The 26,506-nt window shown below is 35.0% G+C and overlaps 1 protein-coding gene across 1 annotated transcript; it reads right to left on the bottom strand.

The window, feature by feature from the left end:
* Positions 1-787: 787 nt before the first annotated feature.
* LOC126774421 (cysteine and histidine-rich protein 1) lies at positions 788-14,463 on the bottom strand. The gene is made up of 7 exons (XM_050495948.1): positions 14,232-14,463; positions 11,219-11,385; positions 9,959-10,127; positions 8,081-8,281; positions 2,646-2,751; positions 2,085-2,209; positions 788-1,050 (listed from the first exon to the last, which is right to left on the bottom strand). The coding sequence occupies exons 1-7, from the start codon at positions 14,263-14,265 to the stop codon at positions 962-964; spliced, it is 891 nt and encodes a 296-aa protein (XP_050351905.1). The 5' UTR covers positions 14,266-14,463; the 3' UTR covers positions 788-961.
* Positions 14,464-26,506: the final 12,043 nt, after the last annotated feature.

Below are 26,506 nucleotides of genomic sequence, written 5' to 3'. Positions count from 1 at the left end.
AAGACTCCGGGCTGCTACTGAGAATGTTCTGACAGAAAAACCCAATAACTTTTTATTGGCCCGCCGTGGGAATTGAACCCAAGAGCTCCGGGTCTATGGCTCTACATGAAGCCACTAGACCAACGAGGGAGTCAATTTGAAATGTATACTAATTATAAGGTTTTAAAATTTAAATGTATTGCAATAGTGTATCGTTTATTAAGAAGGGTTATAAAACATATAAGATCACGGAACGACCCCTGTGGGTGGAGCAGTAGCCTCCAACAATTGTGGAACCACGATGTGCAGCTAGTAAAATGTAATTTAAATGTAGTGTACTCGTATATATACATTAGAAATAATTCCAAACTAAAAATAAATTAATTTCTAGCAAAAATAAATAAGTTTGTCTATTATATGATTACATCTATTATGCGTTTTCTTAAATTTGGTTAAATTATGATTAGTTTTAACAACTTTTTACACTTTACACAATAGCCGCGTAAGGCTAACTAAGAAAATATTTAACGTTTTTTTTTACGATCTGGATAGGTGCCATAACTTATCATATATTCTACCGGTAACCAGCAATATTATTGGGATTATTATAGTGTGCCAGTTTGAAAAAGGCACAAGGGACATAACATTTTATTTGCCAAGGTTAGGGGCGCATCGGCGATGTAGGGATTCATTAATATTTTTTACAACGCTAATATCTACGAATATTTACCACTTACCATCAGATGGTCCACTTGCCAAAAAATCCTGTATTAAAAATTAAAATAGTATTAAAATAAAAACATTTTTAACAAATAAAGGTCTTTATTTAAAAGGAATTGCATTCATAGCAGAAATATATGTATATCTAAACTTAAAAGTAAACAATTTATAATGTTCAACTCGACTATGCATAATGCCTGAAATCTATACAATAAAACATCTGGTTATTGTTGCTTAAATACTTGTACAATAGAATGTTTTTCTATGGATCCTCTCTATGTTCCTCGTTCAGTAGTATAAGACTTTCACTGGCTGTGGGCGTTTCCAATAAGGGCAAGTTCTCAACTTCGCCTGAAACAACATATTATATGAGTACACAATACAACAGAAAATATTATATTATATAATATTATGTTACATAATTATTTTAGTTTACGATGTAAAATGTCAGAATATTTACGCTGATAAAATGAGCTAACCTACAATTACTGTTCGACTAGCATATTCTCATTGTTATTAAATTCAACCATTAATTTATACTTAACTTTATCTAATGTTAAAAATAATAAAATAATTCTCCATATAGCTACTAATCTGTAGGTATAATGATTAATATAGAAATTAATCATTGAAAATATTATGTATGAAATAATTTTTAACATATAATTGTTGTTGTATATTTGCAGGCCCATTTGGGTACCACGCACATAACAATTGTTGTACCACTAAACGTCAATTTTCTTATATCTAGTATTTCTTCGTGAATGGTGAATGAGTGATCTATAATGGAGGGAGGCACATTAAGGGGGTAAAGAGTGCTATATGATACTCTCCTGACCGATTTCTGAGCTTATTCAGCTGCAAGCCATAAGGTTTCAGGTTTAAGTGACCAAGTTTTTTTTTTATAGAATAGGAAGGTGGACGAGCAAATGGGCCATCTGATGGTAAGTGGTCACCAAACGCCCTTAGACATTGTAAGAAATGTCAACCATCGCTTATAGCCAATGCGCCACCAAGGAACTAAGATTTTATGTCCCTTGTACCTGTAATTACACTGGCTCACTCACCCTTCAAATCGGAACACAACAATATCAAGTATTGCTGTTTTGCGGTAGAATATCTGATGAGTGGGTGGCACCTGCCCAGACGAGCTTGCACAAAGCCCTACCACCAGTATGATCAAATCACTTTTACACATTAGTAAACAGTTAACAGAGCACCTGTATTTGCGCACATAACTGTGCACTACAACATTTTCTGTACTAATAGTTAATCCGTTGAAGGTACTATAGGCAAAATCAGCCAGGAGATGAGTATACTATAGAAACAAAAACAATACATTACAAAATACATCGCAAATTATAAATCAATATTAAAATACGAACCGATTCTGACGGTAAAGTTCAAAGCCTCAGTTTCATCTAACATTGAGAAAATATTTTCGACCGGAATGTACACGTTTTGTGTATGCTCTAAGAAATCAGCGTCTTTTTCACACTTGCAAGGCCGCCTGAAAGGATTTTACTTAATTAAAACACGCTTGTCGACTATTCATCGCGATAAGCGAGAGCTACTTAAATTTTTTCTTCTAACAAAATCTTGAAAGCTCTCAAGGAAATGAATCTTAAATTTCAACAAACTTTATTAACGATAAGATAAGATATCATTTACAAAAAGGATATTCGAGCTATAAATTTGTGTCTTAATTTCTTGGGCGAAGCCAACGTTGTCCCCGTTTTCTTTATACCTAAAGACTAGATGGCCAAGTGAGTGGATTACATGGAAAATGTCGCAGGATCCAATTTGGACACAACTTCAATAATTTTAAGCGTTGTTGTGCTTACAATTAACATAATAAGCTTATAAGCATTGCAAACGATCATATCGCAAGATAGTGTTTATTCCTTATGAATTTTTGAAAAAAGAACATTCTAGTCTTCCGTTACCTGTAAACAATCCTTTTGCATGGAATATTCGGTAAAAATATATCAACTTCAAAATAAAACTTCTCTGCGTTGTCATCGTTAACTAAAACTGTCCACATCATTCTTCCTGTAAGATTATATGAGTATTAATATTGGTTAACATTACATTACATTAACATTACACGCGCGGGGCAATGACGTAGCCCAGCCAAATATTTTTTTCTAAAAAAACAAAGTAACAAGTTGTAAATACCCCAACGTTGGGTACAGGCCTCCTCTTACTAAGGTTGAAAGCTTTTTCAACCACGATGTTTTCCTTCACCGTTGAGCAAATAAACACATATTAGGCATATGCAGTGGGGCTCGGGCTTGAACTCGCAATCTTTAGTTAAGATTCACGTGTTCTAACAACTGATCCATCTCGGCTGTAGGTGTTACTGTGAGCGAAAACATTAAGTCGGAGCTTGTAAATTTTTTTAATATATTGTATTGATCTATTTACAAAGTATACCTGAAGCATGAAGCAACGATTTATGATAATTTTTGGTATACATAAAAACGATATAAACTTTTAACTATTCCAGGAAAGAGAAAACAAATATGGTTAAATGCCATTACTTGGAGGGGCTGAAAATCGATGGAGCAGAACAGCGTATCAGAAATATAATAAGACTATCTACAAATAATAATTATAGCATATATATTGAGTGATGTAACCATATATATTATACTTGTGTTAGGTTTTGAAATGAGTATTTTATGATTAATATTTATAAAAATAAGCCTTTTTTAATATAAGTTTCAATTACCGAAAGTAATTCGGGACATCGTGCCTCGTGCGTTTAACACATAATTAGAAACGCCTGTATCGTTGTGTCAAGGTTATAATTATAGTTTATATTAGTTCCTCGATAACGATTGTATATAATTGAATGTTTCATTTTTAACGAATAATTAAAATAAAAGCCTTTTTTTGATAAATTTATATAATAATTTATTATTCGTTCATTTTGTTTAAAAGACCTTTGAAAAACTGATCCACACTTCTGGTGATCAAAGTTTAGCGGTTTCGGGAGGATATAATAGTGCCAGCGTTCTAGGTACAATGCCATAGGACAATTTTTGTGTATATACTATAATTTATAAATTTGAATTTGGAATCCTTAACCAAAGAGTAGATATTTCAGATCAAAGTGTTATAGAATAAAACACAACTTGCAATGTCTGTATACTAACAAACTACTATAAAAGGTAATGAATCAGAAATATTAGGTCCTTACATATGAAATTAGCGTTCTGTCGTACTGATCACTTTGATCTGAAATATCTCCTCTTTGGTTAAGGATTCCAAATTCAAATTTATAAATTATAGTAATTATAATATATAATTATAGTAATAATTAGAGTAAGTGATAAAACTATATTAATCTACTTGAAGCAAATCGGGAAAGTAAAAAAACTTGAACGATGGGTACCTCATGAATTGAGTGAATCAAACTTGCAAACACGAGTCGATTGCTGTGTTACTTTGCTCAACCGACACAATAATGAAGGGATTTTAAATCGAATCATTACTTGTGATGAAAAGTGGATACTGTACGATAATCGGAAGCGTTCGTCGCAATGTCTGAACCCTGGAGACCCAGCCAAATCCTGCCCTAAACGAAAATTGACTCAGAAAAAGTTACTTGTGAGTGTTTGGTGGACTAGCGCCGGTGTCGTTCACTATAGCTTTCTAAAATCTGGCCAAACGATTACGGCAGATATCTATTGTCAGCAACTGCAAACCATGAAGGGCTAAGGCTAGCTGCTAAACAACCGAGATTGGTTAGCTCCGCTCTAGGCTACTGCTGCTTCACGTCAACGCAAGACCACACACTGCACAATAAACAACCTCTAAGTTAGATGAGCTACAATTGGAATGTCTGCGACATCCACAGTATTCCCCGGACCTTACTCCAACAGATACCATTTTTTCCGAAATTCCGGAGTTTATTGATTTTCGCCCCCATGGTTTTTTTAGTAAAGGAATCAATGAACTACCTATGAGATGGCAAAAGTGCATAGATAACAACGGCGCATAATTTGATTAATTAAATTTATATTTAAAAAAAAATCGACTTTATATTTCTCCCGTACAAAGCGCCAATTTCGCCAAAAAATTTTATTCTTATGCACCGAAAAGATGGAAATGGCACCTTATATTTAACAAGCGTTAATTTCAAACTAAATTCTCTGTCATTATATATGCGACTCCTCGAAATAAAATGCTAATTTTAAACTAAGAATAATTAGATGCATTTACTTCTTTTAACCCTAATGAATACAATGTGAAAAGCTTGCTACAATTATTAAGAGCTCAAAACTGTATAATAATGAAATGTATATAATTATAGATTATTCTTATAAATAATTCATATTACTTAATTGTATTGTTCTAATTGCATATGATTGTAGGCTAGTACACTGTGCTAGCTTAATATTGTCGTATTTTTTAGCCGAGATGGCCTAGTGGTAAGAACGCGTGTATCTTAACCGATGATCGTGGGTTCAAACCCGGGCAAGCACCACTGAATTTTCATGTGCTTAATTTGTGTTTATAATTCATCTCGTGCTTAACGGTGAAGGAAAACATCGTGAGGAAACCTGCATGTGTCTAATTTCATTGAAATTCTGCCACATGTGTATTCTACCAACCCGCATTGGAGCAGCGTGGTGGAATACGCTCCAAACTTTCTCCTCAAAAGGGAGAGGAGGCCTTAGCCCAGCAGTGGGACATTAACAGGCTGTTACTGTACTGTGATTATATTAAAACTCTTCAAAAGTAATTCATTACCCATTATTTCAAAAGCACCAATAAACACTTTTTAAAGCAAAATAGTTAATCGCAAAGTCGAAACGAGTCGCTCAAGATTTTTTTTTATATGCGCTGGGATGGCAAATGACTCTACTCCACCTGATGGTAAGTGGTAGTAGAGTCCAAACGTGACGACGGTCAGTACAGTCGGCAAGAATTTTCTGTACTAGCTCCCGCCTTGCCTGCCCGCAAGATGTCTTTTAACGCCTCGTTTGAAGGAACCCGGGTTGTAAGAGGAGGGGAATACGTGAGCTGGTAAGGAATTCCATTTTTTGGAAGTGCGACAAAGAAAGGAGTTGCCAAATTTCTTTGTGCGCGATGGAATTGATGTCACAGTTAGGCGGTGACATCGAGAACCAGCTCGCGTGGACTTAAGAAGGAAGGGGGAAGCAGGAATTAGAGAGAATAATTCCTCAGAGCACTCGCCGTGATACAGTCGATAGAAAGCGCTCAGTGCTGCTATCTCACGACGCAATTGTAAAGGTTCAAGGGTGTTTGTGACCTTTACGTCGCCAATAATGCGTACGGCACGTCGCTGCAACCGGTCCAAGGCCTCCAGTAGGTACTTTGTGGAGCCATCCCAAAGGTGCGAGCAATATTCAACGCAAGACCGTACCTGTGTTTTGTATAAGAGGAACAGTTGTTGTGGCGTGAAAAAACGACGCACCTTGTTTAGAACTCCGAGTTTCCGTGAAGCTGTTTTTATAATAGCCTCGATGTAATCCCTTGGACTAAAATCGCAGTGAACGTCCATCCCCAGCATGGCGATTTTGCTTTGTATCACCAGCGGTGTGCCACAGAGGGAGGGAATAGGGGAAAATGCTGACTTTTTCGGTGTGAGAGCGCATACCTGTGTTTTCTTGGTATTAAACTCAACAAGATTATCAGAACCCCATTTGGCGATGAGGTCTAACGTCCTATCGAGTTCAATGACAAGATTCTCCCGCCTCTTTTCAGTTTCCGTTCGCTCAGCCACTGCACGTCCGTAGTATCCACCATGCACTGTACTATCGTCTGCATAGCAATGTATGTTCCCAAGAGAGAGGATATCATTGACATGCAAAAGAAATAGTATGGGAGATAGCACAGATCCCTGGGGGACCCCAGAAGTCAGTACATAGAATTGTGAAGCGCAACCATCAACTAAAACACGAAGGCTACGCTTGTGTAGGAAGCTGGCAATCTGGGTGCTGGTGGTGGTGGGTAGCTGAGCACGCAGACCATATGCCGGCAGCTTGGAGAGAAGACTTCTGTGCCAGACCCTGTCGAAAGCCTTGGAGATATCGAGGCTGACAGCCAACGATTCTCCATGCTTGTCAATAACTTCATCCTAGAGGTGTGTTACGTACGCTAGAAGATCACTTGTGGACCGTTTTGGTCAAAACCCGTACTGACAATCATTAATAGATATAGACAGTGACCTTCTAGGTAATGGATCAGTTAGTTGTTTAGAATCCGTTCCATCACCATACAAAGTACTGAGGTGATAGCTATTGGCCGATTATTTGCCGGGTCAGACCGATCCCCTTTTTTGGGAACCGCTTTCACATTAGCTCTTCTCCAAGCCTCCGGCATACATCCCGAAGAGAGAGAAAGTTGGAACAGGCGCGTTAACACAGGAGACAGCTCCGCCGCACACTTCTTTAACTCTATGGCTGGTATTCCATCGGGACCGCTGGTTTTCCGTATATCAAGTGATTGCAGCTCCGCATGCACATCACGTTGCCTGATTTTGATGTCAGGCATCGTGTGGCCACTACAATCATCGATCACGGAGTTATCGGCAAAGAGTTTAGCCAGGAGATCGGCTTTCTCCTGTGGACTGTGAGCTAGCGATCCGTCCGGATTTCTGAGCGATGGCAGCGAAGATTGGCAGAAATTGTTTTGCACAGACTTGGTCAGACACCAGAAGCTACGGAATCCCCTAGGATGCGAAACAAGGTCATGACCAATCTGTACAATGCGCTGTGCATCAACTCTCGTGTATGCCTTCCTACATAACTTGGAATTTTTATCGTAGTTTGCTTTCAGTGAGTCAATGTTAGATGCCCCGCTAACGCAGCCGTTGATCCATGCGCGATATGCCGCCTGCTTAGATGATACAGCATCGGCAAATTCACGAGTGAACCAACGGTTACGCGTACCCCTACAGATGAGATCTGAGCTAGGAATGTAGTATTCCATTCCCAAAATGATCTCGCCAGCAACAGCAGCGGCACTAGCTGTCGGGTCATTCCCACTGAAGCAAGGGACCGACACATAGTAATCACGCATACCATCCCAATCTCCCGACTTATAGTGCCAAACGCGACGTTTGCATACCGCTGGTGGCGGCAGCTTGGCCTGTGGTAGATATTAAATATTATTGGTGCTATAATCAAAAATAATAATTAAATATCCGTAGAATAACAAAGGAGTTGTTATAAAGCAGCTAAAATATATTTATATATTTTACAAAAATGTTTACTGTTTGTGTCGTTTTATATTCAATATTTCGTAATGAATACTAACACAAAAAAGCTCTCTTTTGCCTTTATGTTTTGTTTTGTAATCATGTAATTCCCGTGAACTAATATGAACTATAAAAAGTTTCACTCACCACCTCTTTTATCATAAATCTGATAAACGTTGAATATCTTCTCATAGCATTTCAATAGAAAGTAGTTTAACACTGGTTCCGTACGCTTCGCGTCCCACTTATCCTTGATGGTGATGAACGGCAATTCAGTCACTCTTTGCTTGTGATCCAAGAAACAGTGATCCATCCATTCACCAGCACGACCTTCCCAACTACATTCACCTAAAAAATTCCAAATATTTTATTTAAATACTCGCGTTGGGAGATCATGGAGGAATAAATTCTGAATCTTTTTATTAAGAAGAGAGAAAGCCATGGAAAGCGGATATTAGTGGAACAAACCAAAATCTTTTATTGAACATACAAACATTACTTATTTATTATCGCATTAGAAACTACTACTGGTTTGGAATAGAAATTTCATTTCCATGGTGTGCATCTATTTATGGACAGTTAGTTTTTACTTATAACAATATTTGTTTATAATTCAAGAGTCTGTCACAACACGTTTACTAGCTCTACGCACCCACTCAAATAGCAGATGAAAATTTAGCCCTTGGTAACTTTAAAAGGTTTTTATATTAATGTTGTCAGTGCAGTAACATATTACATCTTATATATGTGTCGCAGTCTCGTACAAGCACTCAAACTGTGTGTACAAATTAATTATTATTATGTCGTAGTTTGATTAGTAACGTATAAATGTTAAAACTATAATAAAGGCGAGTATTTAAATTAATTTTAAAAACTCGTTAAGTTACGACTGTCAATTTTTGCTTAAATTCATCGAATTTTCATAGCAACAAACAAACCTTTACATAATCATTAATTATGTTGCGAAGGATGAGTTATTATACCCGAACGAAGCCGCTGGTAACAATTAGTGTTAATTTTCAATCAATGTAAATTTTTGAAACAATTTTTTTGTCCACTTCAATATATAAATATTTCATACACTAAATATTTAACGTCTTAAAATGTTAATGTATTTAAAGATAACATCGTAAAAACTTGTATTTCATACGATTAGTTATCGTTTATTCATTATCATAATAATTGTAGTTCTAAAACAAATCACTACGTTAAAATATACTATGTTGAATAATAAGGTCAGTTCACAATGGAGATAAGAAAGGAGTAATTCACACTAGCTACAAATTATCTCATACATTATAACAGCTTTGGGCGGCTTCTATTTGTCACGCGCAAGATAGGAGAGGATCTGCACTGTTGGTTTATCTCAAAAAGAAAAATCACTCGATTTCTCGAACAATGATTAACTTGGTGAAGTGACTACTGCATTAAAACATAAATATATTACACTTTTTTTTAATTTTTTAAATCGTTCACTATCATATACCTTATACACTTTAATTATTCTTAAATTGCATTTCGGGACGTGACTATGACCTTGAATTTAGATATATAATTATGAACCATTGAATTGTTAAAGTAAAAAGTAACAGTCTGTAAATTTTCCAATTCTAGGCTATGTCTACCTCTTCTTTCGGGAAGAAAGTTTGGAGCTTATTCCACCAAATCATGTGGGTATAAGTACGGGTAGGTAGAAATACATGTGGCATATTTCCATCTGACGAATGCAGTTTCTTTCACGAAATTTTTCCTCCTTTGTCGCCCAGCACAAAATAAAATTATAAGTATAAATTAAGTACTGCGATGTCCCTGGCTTGACCCCAAAATCTTACCACGGCTCTCAAATTTTATATAATGAAAAGTTAGCGGTTCCTGTTGCACAACACATCGAACAATTATATCACAATCTACGTACATATAAAAGACATATAGAAATATCTTGTAAGAAACATATTCCCATACAGGTAATAATTCAGAAAACCTAGAAACTTAAATATTGGACCAATTCCAAGTTAAAAATATTACCATAAACTCTAGCCATAAAACAGTTAATTATGCGATATTGGCAGTGCGGCGTGTGCTTCTCCAGGTGAGGCAGTGTCGCATGCTTTGGACAGCCAGCATTGGTGCAAGGAAATAGCACTTTATTAGCGAGTGATTCCAAGACCATGGGGCGGACCTGAGCGAATTCTTTCTGTAAAAGAACAGATTTTTTTATCGTTAACAGTTCAACAACACTAATTTAATATCTTTATCATCTTTATCAATATATCAAAAAGTAATCAGTGAAATTCAATTTATTATCAATGCTAAGACTTCCAATTTGGCAACCATATTTTACCCACCATATATAATTTCGTTTAGGTTTCGCATGTTATCGGATCTTACCTATAACATGTCTTAAGATAGGTTTTATAATATTTTATCTTAATATATTAAATGTAATATATAATAATAAATAAAATAATAATCATCGTACGTGAATATTATGCCGTCCCAATTAAAATACTACATTTCAAATTTGTGATAAGATTTATTCCTATGTAATCCTATGTAATAAATGATTTTTGTTTGTATTATAACTTGTTATGTTTTACAGTATGTACATTTTAAGTAATTGTATTTGCCTAATACTCATAGTATATAATACTATAACGAGTAAAATTTACAATTATTACATAAATCAGCAAATTATTAATTACATTAATATAAATTCAAACTAAAACCAAGTAAAAAAATAAACGTATTTTAAAAATAATTATGAATATAGATCATTTTCTATGAACAATAAATTAAATGACAGAAATAATTATTAATTCAAAACCATAGCTATGTATCATTAAAAGTACCGCAAAACCAATAATTACGATAGTTTGATTGTTTTGTAATTGCCGTGAAAGTGAATTAATTACTATTAAACGAGTAAATTCGTTTATCGTTAACATCACTTTGCTACGTATTAACTTAAAGTAATAATAAATCATAATAATGTATTTGTCCCCAACGTTTCTATTGACAAATTATCATTATCAAATATATAATAAAAAAAATTTTACTACTTATAGTAAGAGGGCCCACGACAACAATTTTTGTATCAGTAGTAGTATATATTATGGACAAAACTTTATCCTATACCGTCCTATTGGATTATAATAGTGAATGAATAGAGAGAGCGTCTGTGTTTGCTCACACATTTGTGGACTATCATATCTTCTGCGCAGTTGGCTCTCTCTAAGGAGTAGAAGGATATCGTCATCGTTAAATTATACTTTACGTTATACTTACTTTGCAAATATGACACTGATAATTCTTTTCAAAACATGGTCCACAAATACTGTGTCCGTCCACGCAGAGGTATATTGGTGGTTTCATGTATTTGTTGCATTTTGTACAAGTCAGTTCCTTGATTAAGCTCTCATAATGGTCAGTTTCAAGGAGAGTGCTCAGTACCACTGAAAGAGGTGTAGGTAGTTAGTATAACATGAAAATACCCTTATTTTTTGCCATCTGACATAATGGCATAGTCGAATAAAGATGGCCGATATAATTTGACGGTTTTTGAAACTGACATAGTAGTATTGTAACTTCAAGTTTTTTTTTTTTTTTATATCGCCGGGAGGGCAAATGACTCTACTCCACCTGATGGTAAGTGGTAGTAGAGTCCAAACGCGACGACGGCCAGTACAGACGGGAAAAACGTTCTGCACTAGCCGCCTTCGCCTTGCCGGCCCGCAAGATGCCTCTTCACGCCTCGTTTGAAGGAACCCGGGTTGTAAGAGGAGGGGAATACGTGAGCTGGTAAGGAATTCCATTTTTTGGAAGTGCGACAAAGAAAGGAGTTGCCAAATTTCTTTGTTCGCGATGGAATTGATGTCACAGTTAGGCGGTGACATCGAGAACCAGCTCGCGTGGACTTAAGAAGGAAGGGGGAAGCAGGAAGTATTGTATTCAGAATGAAATATTTACCAAAAAAAATATATTGGAAAAAATATTGCAACCATATCTGTCATCATAATTGTGTCCCCATATTATGACAATAGTTACAGCATCCGATTTTTCGACATACATAGAAAGCGGAATAAAGCTATCCACTGCACTTAGATATAAATTATACTGTTATAGTTGCTCAATTCCAATAATAAAATTATGTAAAAACTAAAGTAACAACAGCCTATGTCAAATGTGCCACAGCTGGGCAAAAACTTGCTATGCTCTTGGAGAAATTGGACTACGGAGCTTATTGCACCGTGCTGTGGATACACACGTGGTAAAATTTAATTTGAAACATACAGTTTTCCCCACGAATATTCCTTCACCGCCGAAAACGAGATAGAACATTTTGATCAACAATCTTCAGATAAAATCTCAAGCTTCTCATTATGTCACCAAAAATATTTATTTTAGTATTTCAACATTGATCCGGTTCTAACCGGTTATTTTGAGCCGGACCTAACGGTTATTATTGATTGTTTGTCAGTTATCCAATCTGCTCTTAGAAATCTAACGAAAATTGTTTAATATTGAAAGGGAAAAGTTTTCGACGACAACATTCTATCTAATGGACTGTCAAATATAAATATAGTGGAAGTGTGAGTTGAAACAATGACAATCGACCTTAAAATTTAGGTTCACGACAACTGCGCCAGACCACAGACTATATCATAATTGAACGTATATGTATATAAAAAAACATTAATTTAACTATAACAATGCGAACAAGATATGATCATAACGACTTAAAATTGGCGTAAACGAACGCTCTAAGAACGTCAATGTTACAAATAATTTAATTAGTTTTGAAGTTTTATTGTGATAAGAAAGTGTTGGTATGATATTAGATTAATTAAGTGTTCTAAGTTTTATTGCTTTACGATAAATGTTCAAATCTTGATGATTTTATAATAGTCCTAATAAACCTAATTTTAAGAAACGACTTATGTGATTATTTTATTAAATTGGATAAAGGGGATTCAGTTGTTTCTGTTATATTAGGTATCATAAAATCCAATTAAGGTATATACTTTTTTCAGCGAAAAAATAAACCATTTATACTAGCTCTTCTCTGCGACTCGATCTGATCCTATTTACTTTTCGTAACGATTTCATGTTATATATATATATATATATATATATATATATATATATGTTCTTACCCAGGTGACGCTACCTCCATTAGCTACTTATCTAACAAATTACATTAACATTGGTTCAGTAATTTTGTCGTTATGTGGTAACAAACAGACTTACTTTTGCGTTTATATTATTAGCCTGAAGTTTGATAAGTATCAACATTAAATCTCAGTATCTAAGCAAATTAAATAAATATCTTTTCTTTAAACATAACTCTTGATTTAAAGAAGAACAATTATGAATTGTCAAATAAAAATGAGTTATATTACTTTTACATAAGCGGTAGTTGTTTCGGAAGATAAATGAATCAAATCGGAGGAGCAAGCTACTTAGAAATTACAGACACATCAATTTATTTTATTTATGAATATTTTTATTCTTGCCACAATACCACGCGGTTACGATTTATTTAACAGGTATCTTTAATTTAAATTTTAATATATTTTAGTCCTTAATGTAAATAATTCTTATTTAAAATAACAAAATTTTAATATGCCTATCTATTAAAATATTCTACAAATATATTTACGCTATATGAATATTATATTAAATAATTTTGTAAAATATTACTTCAGTATTTTAAAACAATATGTTCAAACCTGATAATATATTTAAGGAATAAAAATATTTTTAATTATTAAAGCATGCAAAGTAACATTTTTATATTTTTCAATTTCATTTAATATTGTTACAAGGTTATATTAAGTTACGTTAAACGGAATATGAAATAATATTTTGATACAAACTTCAATGAAATCATAATATTTTAGTTCATTACGCGAGTTTGAAATTTATTAGAAGTTAAACTAGAAAATGTATTTAAACTGCGCAAACCACTACACGTTAAGCGTGTTCGCGGTTGATGAATAGGGATTACTGTGGGATGAACGTTTCTGATTTTAAAAATAACTAACGATAAATATCTAGAACTGGACTAAGTGTTAAAGTAAATATAAAGTAAATAACTAAATGAAACATTTAATGAATCGAAAGTTATATTCATATAACGAAAACGTAATAAAATTACGAGACACGATTAGTAATAATTAAATGTAATTTATACACAAAGATAAATATGTGTTAGTTCAATTAAAATACAGTCAAAAATACAGATTAAAAAATGATAATGTCACAAAATTATATCACTACATGTAATATTAATACTAACGTTTCCTTCCCGTTGCCGACGTCGCTGATGACATTTTTCTAAAATAACTGCGCACTAACGTAACTACACTACATCGAACACTGTTTTGCACTTGGTAAACACTTTTAGATCGACAGGAGCTAGTGTTAGGCGATTACGATGCAATCGTTCAGCCATTTTCAGTGATAAGACGGACGGTGTGTATCTTGAACGTGATTGTGTTAGTCTAGTAGCGAGTTGGCGACAGCGACGGCCGCGCTATATTTACAACAAGGTCAGCTAAGGGCCGGGCGAGTGACCAATTAGATTAGTCTAGCATCCACTATTTTTGATCAGACTAATAATTGTAAAATAAAACAATAATAAACTTGACTTTGAAATAACGAAACGCTTGACTCGTTAAAATAACATTCCTCTTTTTTAATTATTTCATTGAACATTGTTTTTTATTATATATGAAGGATTAAAATAAATATCTGTATTTAACATTGTATAGTTTTAATAGAAGAAACACAAATGGGCAAATGGGTCACCATATAGTAGGCACTTCTTCCTATTCCATTTCTATTCTAGACATTGGCATTTGTTTATAACGAACTTATATAGTCAACGCGCCACCATGGGTTCTACGAGAATGTCCCTTTTTATGTTTTGTACCTATTCCATTTTAAATCGGAACACAACTTGTTGTGCAGTACTTCGAACTATCTTGATGTTTTCAATAACAGGATAGGATAGAATGATGTATTAGTAAATAACCATTTATATATTCATAACAAAATATATTTTGAATTTTATAAATGTTGTGCAACTTTTTATGTGTAGTATTTCATCTATGTTGATGGTAAGTTATTCGTATTTCATACCAAGTGAATTTTATATAAGTCATTTCTAGTGTTTCACGAATTTTGTAGCATTCACGTGTCAAGCTAAAATCACTATGAAATCGATCAAATATCCGCAGTATATTTACGTCATTGGGGAATTATCAACTGATAACATTTATTTTATGTTATAGATATGAATTAGATATTTAAGTACATAGATAACAGTTTTCTTATCCTCGAATAACGATGACATTTTTTGTATTTGATTAATATTTATCTTTTCGGATGAATCGTACTGTTTGTAAAGTACTTAGCTTTTAAGAGGTGTAATTAAGGGGTTTATTTTGAGGTACTCCATTGTGGAAACTTACATTACGACGCAAATCCGCTTGCTTACTTGTTTGCTTCTTGCTTATAAATTCCCTAAGGCACCAGCTGTTGTTGAAGGTGTTAGGTGTGATCTCCTTGAGGTCATGTCACGTTGGTAGCGATATCGGAGAACTTCGATTAATGAGCATTGTCGTCAGTATGACCCGCGAGCTAAATTTTACATAGAGTCTCAAAGTTTTATTCGTAACCATTTGGGATGTTAAGGAGATCGCTGGGACTTTGAGGGGTATTTCAATCACCTTGTCCTCCGGATCAAGATGGTTAAGAGTATAACGACTTGGTGCTAACTCTCGCGAGGTCCAAAAAATAAGCCATCTCTATGATTTGTACAATCATCCGTGCAGTGACGTAGAAAGAATACATTTCACTGCCCCTCTCTTTCCAATGGGTGTCGTAAGAGGCGACTAAGGAATATCTGAGCGACCATCTGCTCGTCTGGTGGTAGGATGCTAAACATCCGTCTGACTTATTACCACCGTACGCGTGGTAAAAAAAATAAAGAAATAACTTCTTTTTGTGATACCAGCATGATTCAGAAAGAGAAGATGGGGTATTATTGCGATGGGTTACTCGATAGATCTCGGCTCACCAGCACTGATACTCGGGGCTTAAAAGATAGGGCATAACCTTTCACGTGTTTTGATTAAAACGGCCTTAGAGAGAATGGCCGCCGGAATGGTCTTGTGATGACGAATGTAGATGAAATTAGGAAGAATGTAAGAAAAGAGACAATATTACTCTCTTGTTGAGAAAAGATCAGCCGAGCCACCAGCGAAAAATTTTATTAATAAAAAATATGTATAAATGTTCGTAAAATACTAAAATAATTGTGTCCATTTAATTAAAAGTAAACAAGTACTAATAACTCTTAAATAGCAACATTAAATAAAATAATTATAATCTATCCTTTTATTTAATTACCAAATTAAGAGGAAAATTTTATTATAAAAAAGTCCAGTTTTTAAAGTTTGCCCGTGTCCCACAATTATGGTTTTATTGAAAGATATGTAAGAGTATATATGTGAATTAATGTATGCTTTTTACTGAACAACCTTTATTTTAGGAGTAATTACTAAAAAACATTCATTATGATTGACTTAAAGGAGAATTTTATTAATAAGTATTAACAAGTTGCACATAGGCGCCCAGCTGTTGTAGCTTATAAAAACTAATCCCAATGATATTTATCTCGGTGATTTATTTACCTATACCTTATTATGTCTATAATTCATTATTATTAATTTCATTAATCATAATATCATTAAATTATGTTGTAAAAAATAATTTAACTTTATTAGTTCGTAACCTGACTTCCGATTATTTTTTGTATATATTATATGTAGCAGCCCGGAATCTAGAAGTTGGAAGTGGGTACACTCCCGTGCCGCGGAAAGCACGTAAAGCCGTTGGTCCTGCGCCTCTTTCCGGTCATGTCGGTTTGCCGTCCCATCGGATTACGAGAGTTAAGGAATAGAGTGCACCTGTGTTTGCGAACACGCTTGTGCACTATAATTATATCTGCTGCGCAGTTGGCTAATCTCTCTTGAGATTGGCCGCCATGGTTGAAATCGTTCTCGAGGACATTATTATTATTTATTATTATTATTATTGAGCTATCGACTGTGAAATGGGTTTAAATATATTTTGAATAAAAGTCTTTCGGCATATTTATAATAATCGTGCTTTGCGCTGTATTTATGCTTTTTTCTTACAGATTTGCAAGAAATTTTCTATCATGAAATTCCTTTGCCACGTATACAAAATCACATGTACTTTCTTTGTTTTAACAATTAGTTAAATAAAGTTGTATATTATCTATAAGGGTATAAAGTAATTATTTATTGTAAAATTAATAGTTTGGGTGCGAAAAATCGCTATAAGACCAATTTTTAATAAATATTCTTTATTTTTTATTTTTTAATAAATAATAAAATTGGCGTATTGTTTTTTTTTGTAATTGTTTTCTGTAGCGAATAATTTTAATAGAATATCTCGTAAGTAACATACCCTATTATCATAACATATTTTGTATGAATAATTAAACATTATGCTATTTATATATAAACAATGGTTTAGGATTAAATGGGTTTAAATACATTAGGGTTTGTAGTTTTAGTAGTCTCAATTAAGCTTACTTGGCTTTTAAACGAAGTAAAAGTCTAAATCGTTTCTCAGTATCGGTTGACAAAAATAAAAGATTAGAAGAACCAATAGCATTGTAATTGGCTAAAAATATTTTTTGTACTTTCTGTATGGGCACAGTCCAGTTTGAACATGGAATTGAACAAAGAATATTTCTAATTGGTTTTTAACTGGAACTAGTTTAGCGATTAATGCATATTCACAATTATTTTTGTTTTATAATGACACATATTCTATTTTTAATTTTTAATATTTACAATTCATCGTACAGAATAAAACATAAAAGGTGGTACAAAAATAATATTCTTCTGATCGAATTTCAGGAAAAATGTTTAATCTTTTTTTTTTCGCTGGAAGAACGCGTTTACGCGTTTCCCCCATTTGAAGTGGGGGTGTATGTAAGACTTGCCGGCGCTGAGCATGCGCCGAAATACCCACTAAAAAACCAGAGTACCAACACCGCCGTTTCGAGAGGCGTCACGGGATGCCCCGACGGTTGGCCCGCCAATGCAGGCCTCCAAATCCTAGGGTTCTCAGGGTACAAAGACCCCCTAACCCCGGCAACACTCACGGCGGGAGGAAAAGATGCGCATAACGCCGACGCCTTCTTCCGGTCTTCATCGGCGAAGCGAGTCAGTGGAGGTCCTCTCCACACGCTCCCGCTCCGTTGCCTCCTTCTGCGACATGACATTTTCGCAGAAGGAGACCGTCTCCAACCAGCACCTCTCGCTACTAAGCATAGCGCTTATCACACTCAGCAGCGAGAGGTCTCCAGCATGTCAGAATGTGGGACGCTGTGTCCGAAGGCGCACCACACTCATGGCAGGAGGGTGTCACCTTCCGCCTCGCTATCCGATGCAAGGTGCTTACCAAAACAACCGTGTCCGGTAATTGCCCGCGTCAGCCTGAATGTGAGTGTGCTGTGACTCCGTTCCACCTAGCGATTCAAGTGGGGGCGGACCGCCTCCACTGTCACTAGGCCTGCCGGGGGGACCTCAGGTCCTCCTCCCACCTGCGACTCAAGGCTCGCTGGGCTAGGGCCCTGACTCGCTCAACCTCCGCCGACCCTGGATGTACGCCGCTTGACCTCGTTTTTCCCCAGAACCGGTGCATTTCCGTAAGCACCTCCACCTGGAGTTCCCAGGGCGGATCGCTCGCGCGAAGTGTCGCTGCCGTCCATGACAACGTACGGTACCCACGTATCGCTCTCACCGCTATGACTCTTTACGGCCTCCGCAGAAGAGCTCTATAACGAGCGGTGAGAGCATCCGTCCAAATGGGTGCACCGTACAACGCCATGGAGCGTACCACGCCAGCGTATAAACATCGACATGCTGTTTCCGGCCCTCCTACATTGGGTAGGAGGCGGCCCAGGGCGGCAGCAGCGCTTATGAGCTTCGGGCTGAGTTTAACAAAATGCTGCCCGAAGCTCCAGCTTCCGTCCAGGATCAGGTCCAGATACCTCATCTGGGCTTGCGCAATGAAGTCATCTTGATTTACCACGAGCAAAAACAGGAACGCTCTCTGTTACCTCAATCTCGAAAATCTGACATGATCAGAGAAAGATCAGTCGTAGAACGTATGGCTGTACGTTTTCAAGGCACAGGAGTGTAATATTCCCCAATTGCTCCATAAAAAACTATTTACTTTGATGCCCCGAATGCTGCTCTATAAACTTACCGCTAAGCTGCATGTACATATATCACCAATGATGGAATAAGTTTCAAACTCACCTATATATTATGAGTGAAGAATAATTATTTAATAATAGGAAATTTACAGTTAACTAAACTTTTTGTCATTTGTCCAGAAAATATGAATAATTGTGAAATATTGTCGCCACTAAGTTTTGCATTACGAAGCTGTATCTTTTAACTTGGCTTGAAGTTTTAGCCAAAATTGCAAATTTGTAAGAAAACAAAGCACGTAGCCAACTCTCAGGCGTGTTGAAGAAAAGTTAACGGTTTACTATATTTCGTAATGGCGCATACTGTTGGCAACTTTTGAGAGTCGAACCTTTTAGTTATTTAATAAAATTTAACAAAGCGTGGGAAAATATTTGAATTTTTTTTATGTAAAATAATTGATAAAATATTTACCACTATTGACGGACACACTTCGCAACGGTTTTTGTTACCGCAAAAAAAAAAATCGTAAGTCGTAAAAAATTTCCCTTCGTTTAAAAAGTAACACGGTCTGGATACTTAAAAACTTTGTTGATTGACAATTATATAGAACTAAATGGTGGACTTATGCCTGAAGATATTCTCCATTAGTCCTTTTAGGCTAAGAAAAATTCTCCATGGTTTCAAGTCCAAAAAATTGTTAAATACAGAAACAATAATAATATTATGTGTTATTGTTGTGTTTCCAGACTGTATTACAAACCTGTTTGTTCAAAATAGTTATAATGCCACATCCATTTTTAATACAAACTTAAAATTTTTCTTCTGCTTCAGTATTAACACAAATAATGTTTTATTTATTTCAATATTTGGTTGCTTACTGCGTTTAAGACAAAAATAAATAAACTTTATATAAAAAATGAAATATATATTGTTCTTAGAAACCTTATACCGCTGCATTAAATATCCATTCACACTTATGTAATTGCTTTATATTAGTTATATAAAATTAGAGAAATATTAAATGCTCTTATAAAGTAATTGTGTTTTGAGTTAGTTGTCACATCGCAGGCTTGATGTATAATTACGTCAACATTATTTAACCGGCTTTGTGCAGACCTGGGTGAACGCAGTCATCAATAATTGCACCGCCAATCAATCAATATTCTGTGTTGGCATGTTCCAGTTTAAATGGTGATACGGTGTTAACTGTCGTGATATAATATCTTAGATTAATTGGTTGGCGGACCATGGACTGTGCAAGGAGTGGCTTATAAGTCTTGTAGTGACAATGTGTATGGGTGAAGGTGAACTAACTAGGAGACCCATTTGTCTTCCTACCTAATTTAAGCCCAAAACATTGATAATTGTAATACAACCTGTAGACACGATATTTTAATAAAAAAATAATGTAGCGTAATTAATAGAAGAACTTATGTATGAACCAGCAATGTTATGTTATGATGAAATAAGACGATTCGGGGTATTTTATTTTTAAGCGAAAGTGGGCCTTCCGCCGAAATTAATCAGATAATCTAAAATATCTAGATTTGAGTCATTTAATGCAAAATTTCAAATTTTTGATGATTTCGAACCTAATTAAGAGCGCGCCTAAAGCCATCAAATTTCAGATTTCACTCACGCTTCTCAGTGTGCTCCTATTCTATGCTTTTCTGTCTACATCGACTGACAATATACTAGAAGAATATGGTTTTAAGTTTATTTATTTAATTTATATTACAGTAAAACTTTTTATCGTTATAAAAGAATAAAGAAGTTTTACTTCAAAATAATTATAATTATAACGTATGTTTTCTTACACCGCCAAAACACGTGTATGACTATAGTTATTTAACTAGATATGCTAAACGTTATGTTTTAAATGGGTCGAAAGGATAAATTAGATTAGTGAATAAGTTTTTCTGCAGTATACTTTAACAATATACTTTTTAAAGCGCATCTACTTTAGAAAGCGAAGATTCCCCTCAAATTTCAAATCTCCATGACTAGTTTTCAGATTAGCGTTGATCATCAGTAAAAACATTCTTCTAAAAATAGAGATTAAGCCAGATACCTAATAATGTATAAAAAAATGTAGTGATATAAAAGAACTGGTACTATAAGATATTATAGAACTGAGACCGGAAAATATAATAAGCTATTGACACGGCTGTCCTAAATCCCTCATTAAAATGTCGGCCTGAAAGAACTGTACCATAAAAGGCACCCTTTCTCGCCTTTATGCTGGCAGTAATAACTTACCTTAGAGAAAAACTAGTTTGCATCGTAAGTTTTTCACAAGGTCCACTTTATTTTTAAACCAGAATTTCGCAACGTCTTATGCTTTTTTGACTATCTTTTGAAGAGGTAAAAGGATTTTTGTGTCGGCACTTGGGACTTTTACGTGTATGAGAGACCATACTCTTTGATTTATTTTTAATGAGAATGTATAGTTGTATTATGTAGATAACAATAAATATTCATGTTTCTCCTGTTTTGTTTTTATTGGAAATACATGTGTTAAGAAATAATCGCAAGACCTCCCCGAACATCGAGCGCTACCAAGAAATACCATACCGTGAGAAATAATCACACCATGCATTCCTTGAAGCTAGCACCTGTTGCCAGCGTCGCTGCTTTGTTTCGCAAGACCTCCCGAACATCGAGTGCTACCAAGAATTGCCATACCGTGGGGACCATTCAGTGATTCACCGATTTCGTTATAAATATGTAATTCAGACTACAGATCTTCACTTTTTGTTCTGATATCGAACAGACTGTCACGTATTAGAAATTAGAAATAATTAATTGTTAAATTCAATTACTTAAATAAACGTATAAGTTAAATTCGTTCGGTTTCATTCTGCATCCTCAACGGCAGCCCTACGTAATTGGCGCAGTCGGTAGGATGCTCGCGGAACGTTTCGCGTAGAAGATTTCCGTAATCGTGTGAAGCCCCGCCGTAGCTTGTCTAGCTGCTGCATCCAGAGCATCCGAATCTACGAGTAGTGCTGCACCAGAGGTATCCAGACATCGATAACGCAGAGAGACCGAAACATGTTCATGTGAGTACACTAGATTCTTTTTAGTGGTTGCTCAATCCTAGCCTAACTAACCTGTTAATAAAATTTGCCAAGATTTTTCATTTAAGAAAATCGAAGGAACCTAGGATAGTTATTAGTAGTAGGCAAACTTTCGTAGATAATAGAAGAGATATTAGTTTAAGTAGTATAGAAGAACTAACGGAAATGTCTGAGTTAGACACCATTTATAAAGCCTTAAGGTTGGTACCCGAGTTCGACGGGAACCCAAATGTACTTACTAGATTTTTAAAATTATGTGACCAATTGGTAGGACAGTTTTGTAGTGATAATGAATTAAGTAGGTGTGCTCTTCTCAACGGAATTCTTAACAAAGTAACAGGCTCTGCTGCTCGCTTAATTAATTCTAATGGGATTCCATCCGACTGGCAAGGCATTCGAACTGCTTTAGTGAACAACTTCGCGGACCAACGAGATGAGACCGCTCTATATAACGATTTAGCTATTTTATCGCAAGGTTCTAGCACCGCGCAGGAGTATTATGAGCGTTGCCAGAATCTATACAGTACTATAATGACCTATGTAAATCTGCATGATACCCTTGAGACCACCATTAATGCTAAACGAGATCTTTATCGTAAATTAACGCTTCAAGCGTATTTGCGAGGTTTGAACGATCCCTTAGGATCGCGCATACGTTGCATGCGCCCTGAGACCATCGAAAGGGCATTAGAATTCGTACACGAGGAGATGAATACTATGTACCTACAAAATCGGAACCAAAGATTACCTGACAAAAAATCTATAAATTCTATGTCCGTACCAAATCAAACCTAGAACAAGATGTAATAGATGCCATAAAAGAATACGTTACACCACGTATAAAAACAGGAATCTTAATTAATCCCCCACTTGAAATGTACAAAATTATACCGGTTATACAAAGATATTTCAAAAATTCCGCAATGAACCTAGTTCTTTCCAAATTAGAAGTCGAAAACGTTAAGGATTACCTAAAAGCATCCATTATTCCGTTCTCGATTACGACACTTATATAGTTATGTTAAATAAACTAAAAGGTTTATACAATTCAAATGTAGTGCTAGATATTAATTTTAGGGAATATTTAGATCTATTAAGATTAGGATATTATTATAAAGATAATGATATAATCTTGGTAATTAAGTTTCCAATCATGAATCCCAATAACTACATCCTTTACAAATTGTCCTTAGCCCCTAATAGTAATGATAAAATTATAATCCCTACCTATCCATACGTAGCAATTCACGAGAAAGATCTACTGTATATAGAGACAGAATGTCCGAAGTACAGTCACGGTCATCTTTGCGAGGACAACTTAAACCGACACTATGGAGAGCAAACGAGCTGCATTCAACATCTCATACTCCAGCAACATATCCATGAAACCTGTCGGGTTACTCCAGTAATCTTATCTTCTCAAGCCATGGAACAATTGGATGATCGTCACTATGTTCTGAGCTTTCCCAACTTAACGAAAGTTCATTTAACCTGTTCTCAAGATCAATACAAAAACCTTCTCGGAAGCTATCTAGCTGAAATACCTAAAGGGTGTGCTCTACAAACGTCCATCTTCACCATCACTAACCACCATGATCAAGTAAAAGGACAAGTTTTGAAAATGTTGAATATAGAATATAGTAATGAAGATCCATACAAAGCGACAGCGAAGAACATCTTGAAATTGAACAGTATAGATTTGACTCACTTACATTCAACCAATACCAGGATTGCCTCTCAAGAACCAGTGACTTTGGAATTGTCGAACTTAGACACGCTCTATCACACGACTATACCTGTCTACCTACTCATCGGTGCATCAGTACTCACTATTAGCATCGTCCTCATTCGTCGCAAATGTATGCTTTCAAAGAATACTAACCAGAAGGAAAATGAGGCAACCAGAACACAAGAAGTCCAGGACAGCCCCAGAGATCCTATGTCTCTATCAGCACTATTTTCGACAAAAGTCTCCAAATAGCTGCTGATCCTGCGGAGGGAGTTGTTAAGAAATAATCGCAAGACCTCCCCGAACATCGAGCGCTACCAAGAAATACCATACCGTGAGAAATAATCACACCATGCATTCCTTGAAGCTAGCACCTGTTGCCAGCGTCGCTGCTTTGTTTCGCAAGACCTCCCGAACATCGAGTGCTACCAAGAATTGCCATACCGTGGGGACCATTCAGTGATTCACCGATTTCGTTATAAATATGTAATTCAGACTACAGATCTTCACTTTTTGTTCTGATATCGAACAGACTGTCACGTATTAGAAATTAGAAATAATTAATTGTTAAATTCAATTACTTAAATAAACGTATAAGTTAAATTCGTTCGGTTTCATTCTGCATCCTCAACGGCAGCCCTACGTAATTCATGCATAAATGTTGATGTGAGACGATCTCCAATGATAAATAGTTGAAAGTGTATGCTCATTCTGCCAATTCTGTTCAAACCGAAAGGTTTGAACGTTGAATTTTATAAACACTTTTCATAAGCAACAGAAAATTATTCCTGGGAATTGTATTTCTCCTTATTGTGCAATAAATTATTTCACAATTTTAAATTATACAATTTTAATATTTTATAATGTCTGTAAGGTGAAATATTTCATTACAAACACGGTTGACAAAATTTATTTAAAAAAATTATACATGGAAAATACAACAATAATATGAAATTGTATTTATGCTGTAATATAAAATGAATTGTTTTATGCTGTAACGTCGATTATTATGATTTGAACACATTTCTACGAGTGCATTAATCAATAACAACAACTTTATGTACATAACATAAAAATGCACCATTGCTGCGAGAAGGTATCTTCTCCTCTCAAAGAAAAGGTTTGTGATATGAATTATAAGCCCTTTAAGCATATGAAAACTCTGTTTTGCTTAAAGGGGCTTAAAACTGCGAAAAAATAGTGTTCTGCATAAAAAAGTATTTGATTGATAACAATTTCGTGTTCTTTTCGGTTGAATCAAAAGTTCCGATCCGAACTAGTAATATAACAATTCATCAGTTCGTTTATCAGTATACCTTGTGCTAGATTTATACTTATTCTATAGTAGCGCCATCTAGTGACAATGATCAGAATTCCATAATAATCGCACTTAACGTCAACGCTATTGAATAAGTAAACAAAATCATACTAGGTACACTAATCATGTTTGAATAATATTTTTATCAGATCTGATTTGATAATAACAAAATAAAACAGAGAGTAACGAGAAGTATTTTGTTGTTAACAAATAAAAACTCTTTAAATAAATAAAAACAATTTAGAGATTACTTTACCCCTTAATGTACTTTTTTGTAACCAAGCACAGTTGCTGGTAAGTGGGTGATTAAATGCTTAATGGAGTAGTTAAGTCAAAGGCAGATCGTTTACCGTTGTTCTAGATAAGAAAATATTTCTAGAGATGTTGAAGTAATATTTTATAATACTATTATATGTGTATGTATAGTATTATTTTATTTATTACGCGTAGTAGGGTAATGAACAAATCAATTTAGATGGGTACCATATATTGTCAGATAATATTAAATCCGAAAATAACAATCACTGTGTTTCAGTTTGAAGGATGTGTGAACTAGTGTAATTACATTAAACTATCTTAGATCCCATTGGCAGTGTACAGACGGTGCAAGGAGTGGTTTTTTACCTCTTGTCATAGATTATGATCATGTCATATATCACGGTTACCATTTAGCATCAGCATGTCCATTCTTTTGTTTATAATCATCATCATCAAATGTAAGTGTTTATAATGAAACTAGCTGACCCGAATGTTGTTCTGCCATATAAATTATATTTACTGACTTGTCGCATCGTTGTCCATCACCATAATTTTTCTTCTTGCGCGAGAATTTTAATTGTGCCGTGACCTCCTAAGATATTAATTTAAATTAATCCTTTTATAATTCCAGTGAGGCAACCGCGTCTGTTTATTGCCTTTCAATCGATTCAATTAGTAGCAACTAACAGTTTCTATTAAAACAGACAAATTGAATTACTGCTAAATATTTTTTGAAATATAGTTTAATATTTTACATAACTCGAGATGATTTCTTTTACACAAACTATATAAACAAACATAGTTTCTTCAAAAGTGGCGCCGCTGCTAATAGAATTCAAATGGAATTCAGTTTTAATTATTGCATTAAATAATTAAATTTGATTCAGAATGATGATGATGATATTATTTCTAAAGGATTTTATT

Source organism: Nymphalis io, chromosome 16 (assembly GCF_905147045.1).
Source record: "Nymphalis io chromosome 16, ilAglIoxx1.1, whole genome shotgun sequence".
NCBI lineage: Eukaryota > Metazoa > Arthropoda > Insecta > Lepidoptera > Nymphalidae > Nymphalis > Nymphalis io.
The sequence above is the reverse complement of the archived record's forward strand: the minus strand, read 5'-3'. Positions and strand labels throughout refer to the sequence as shown.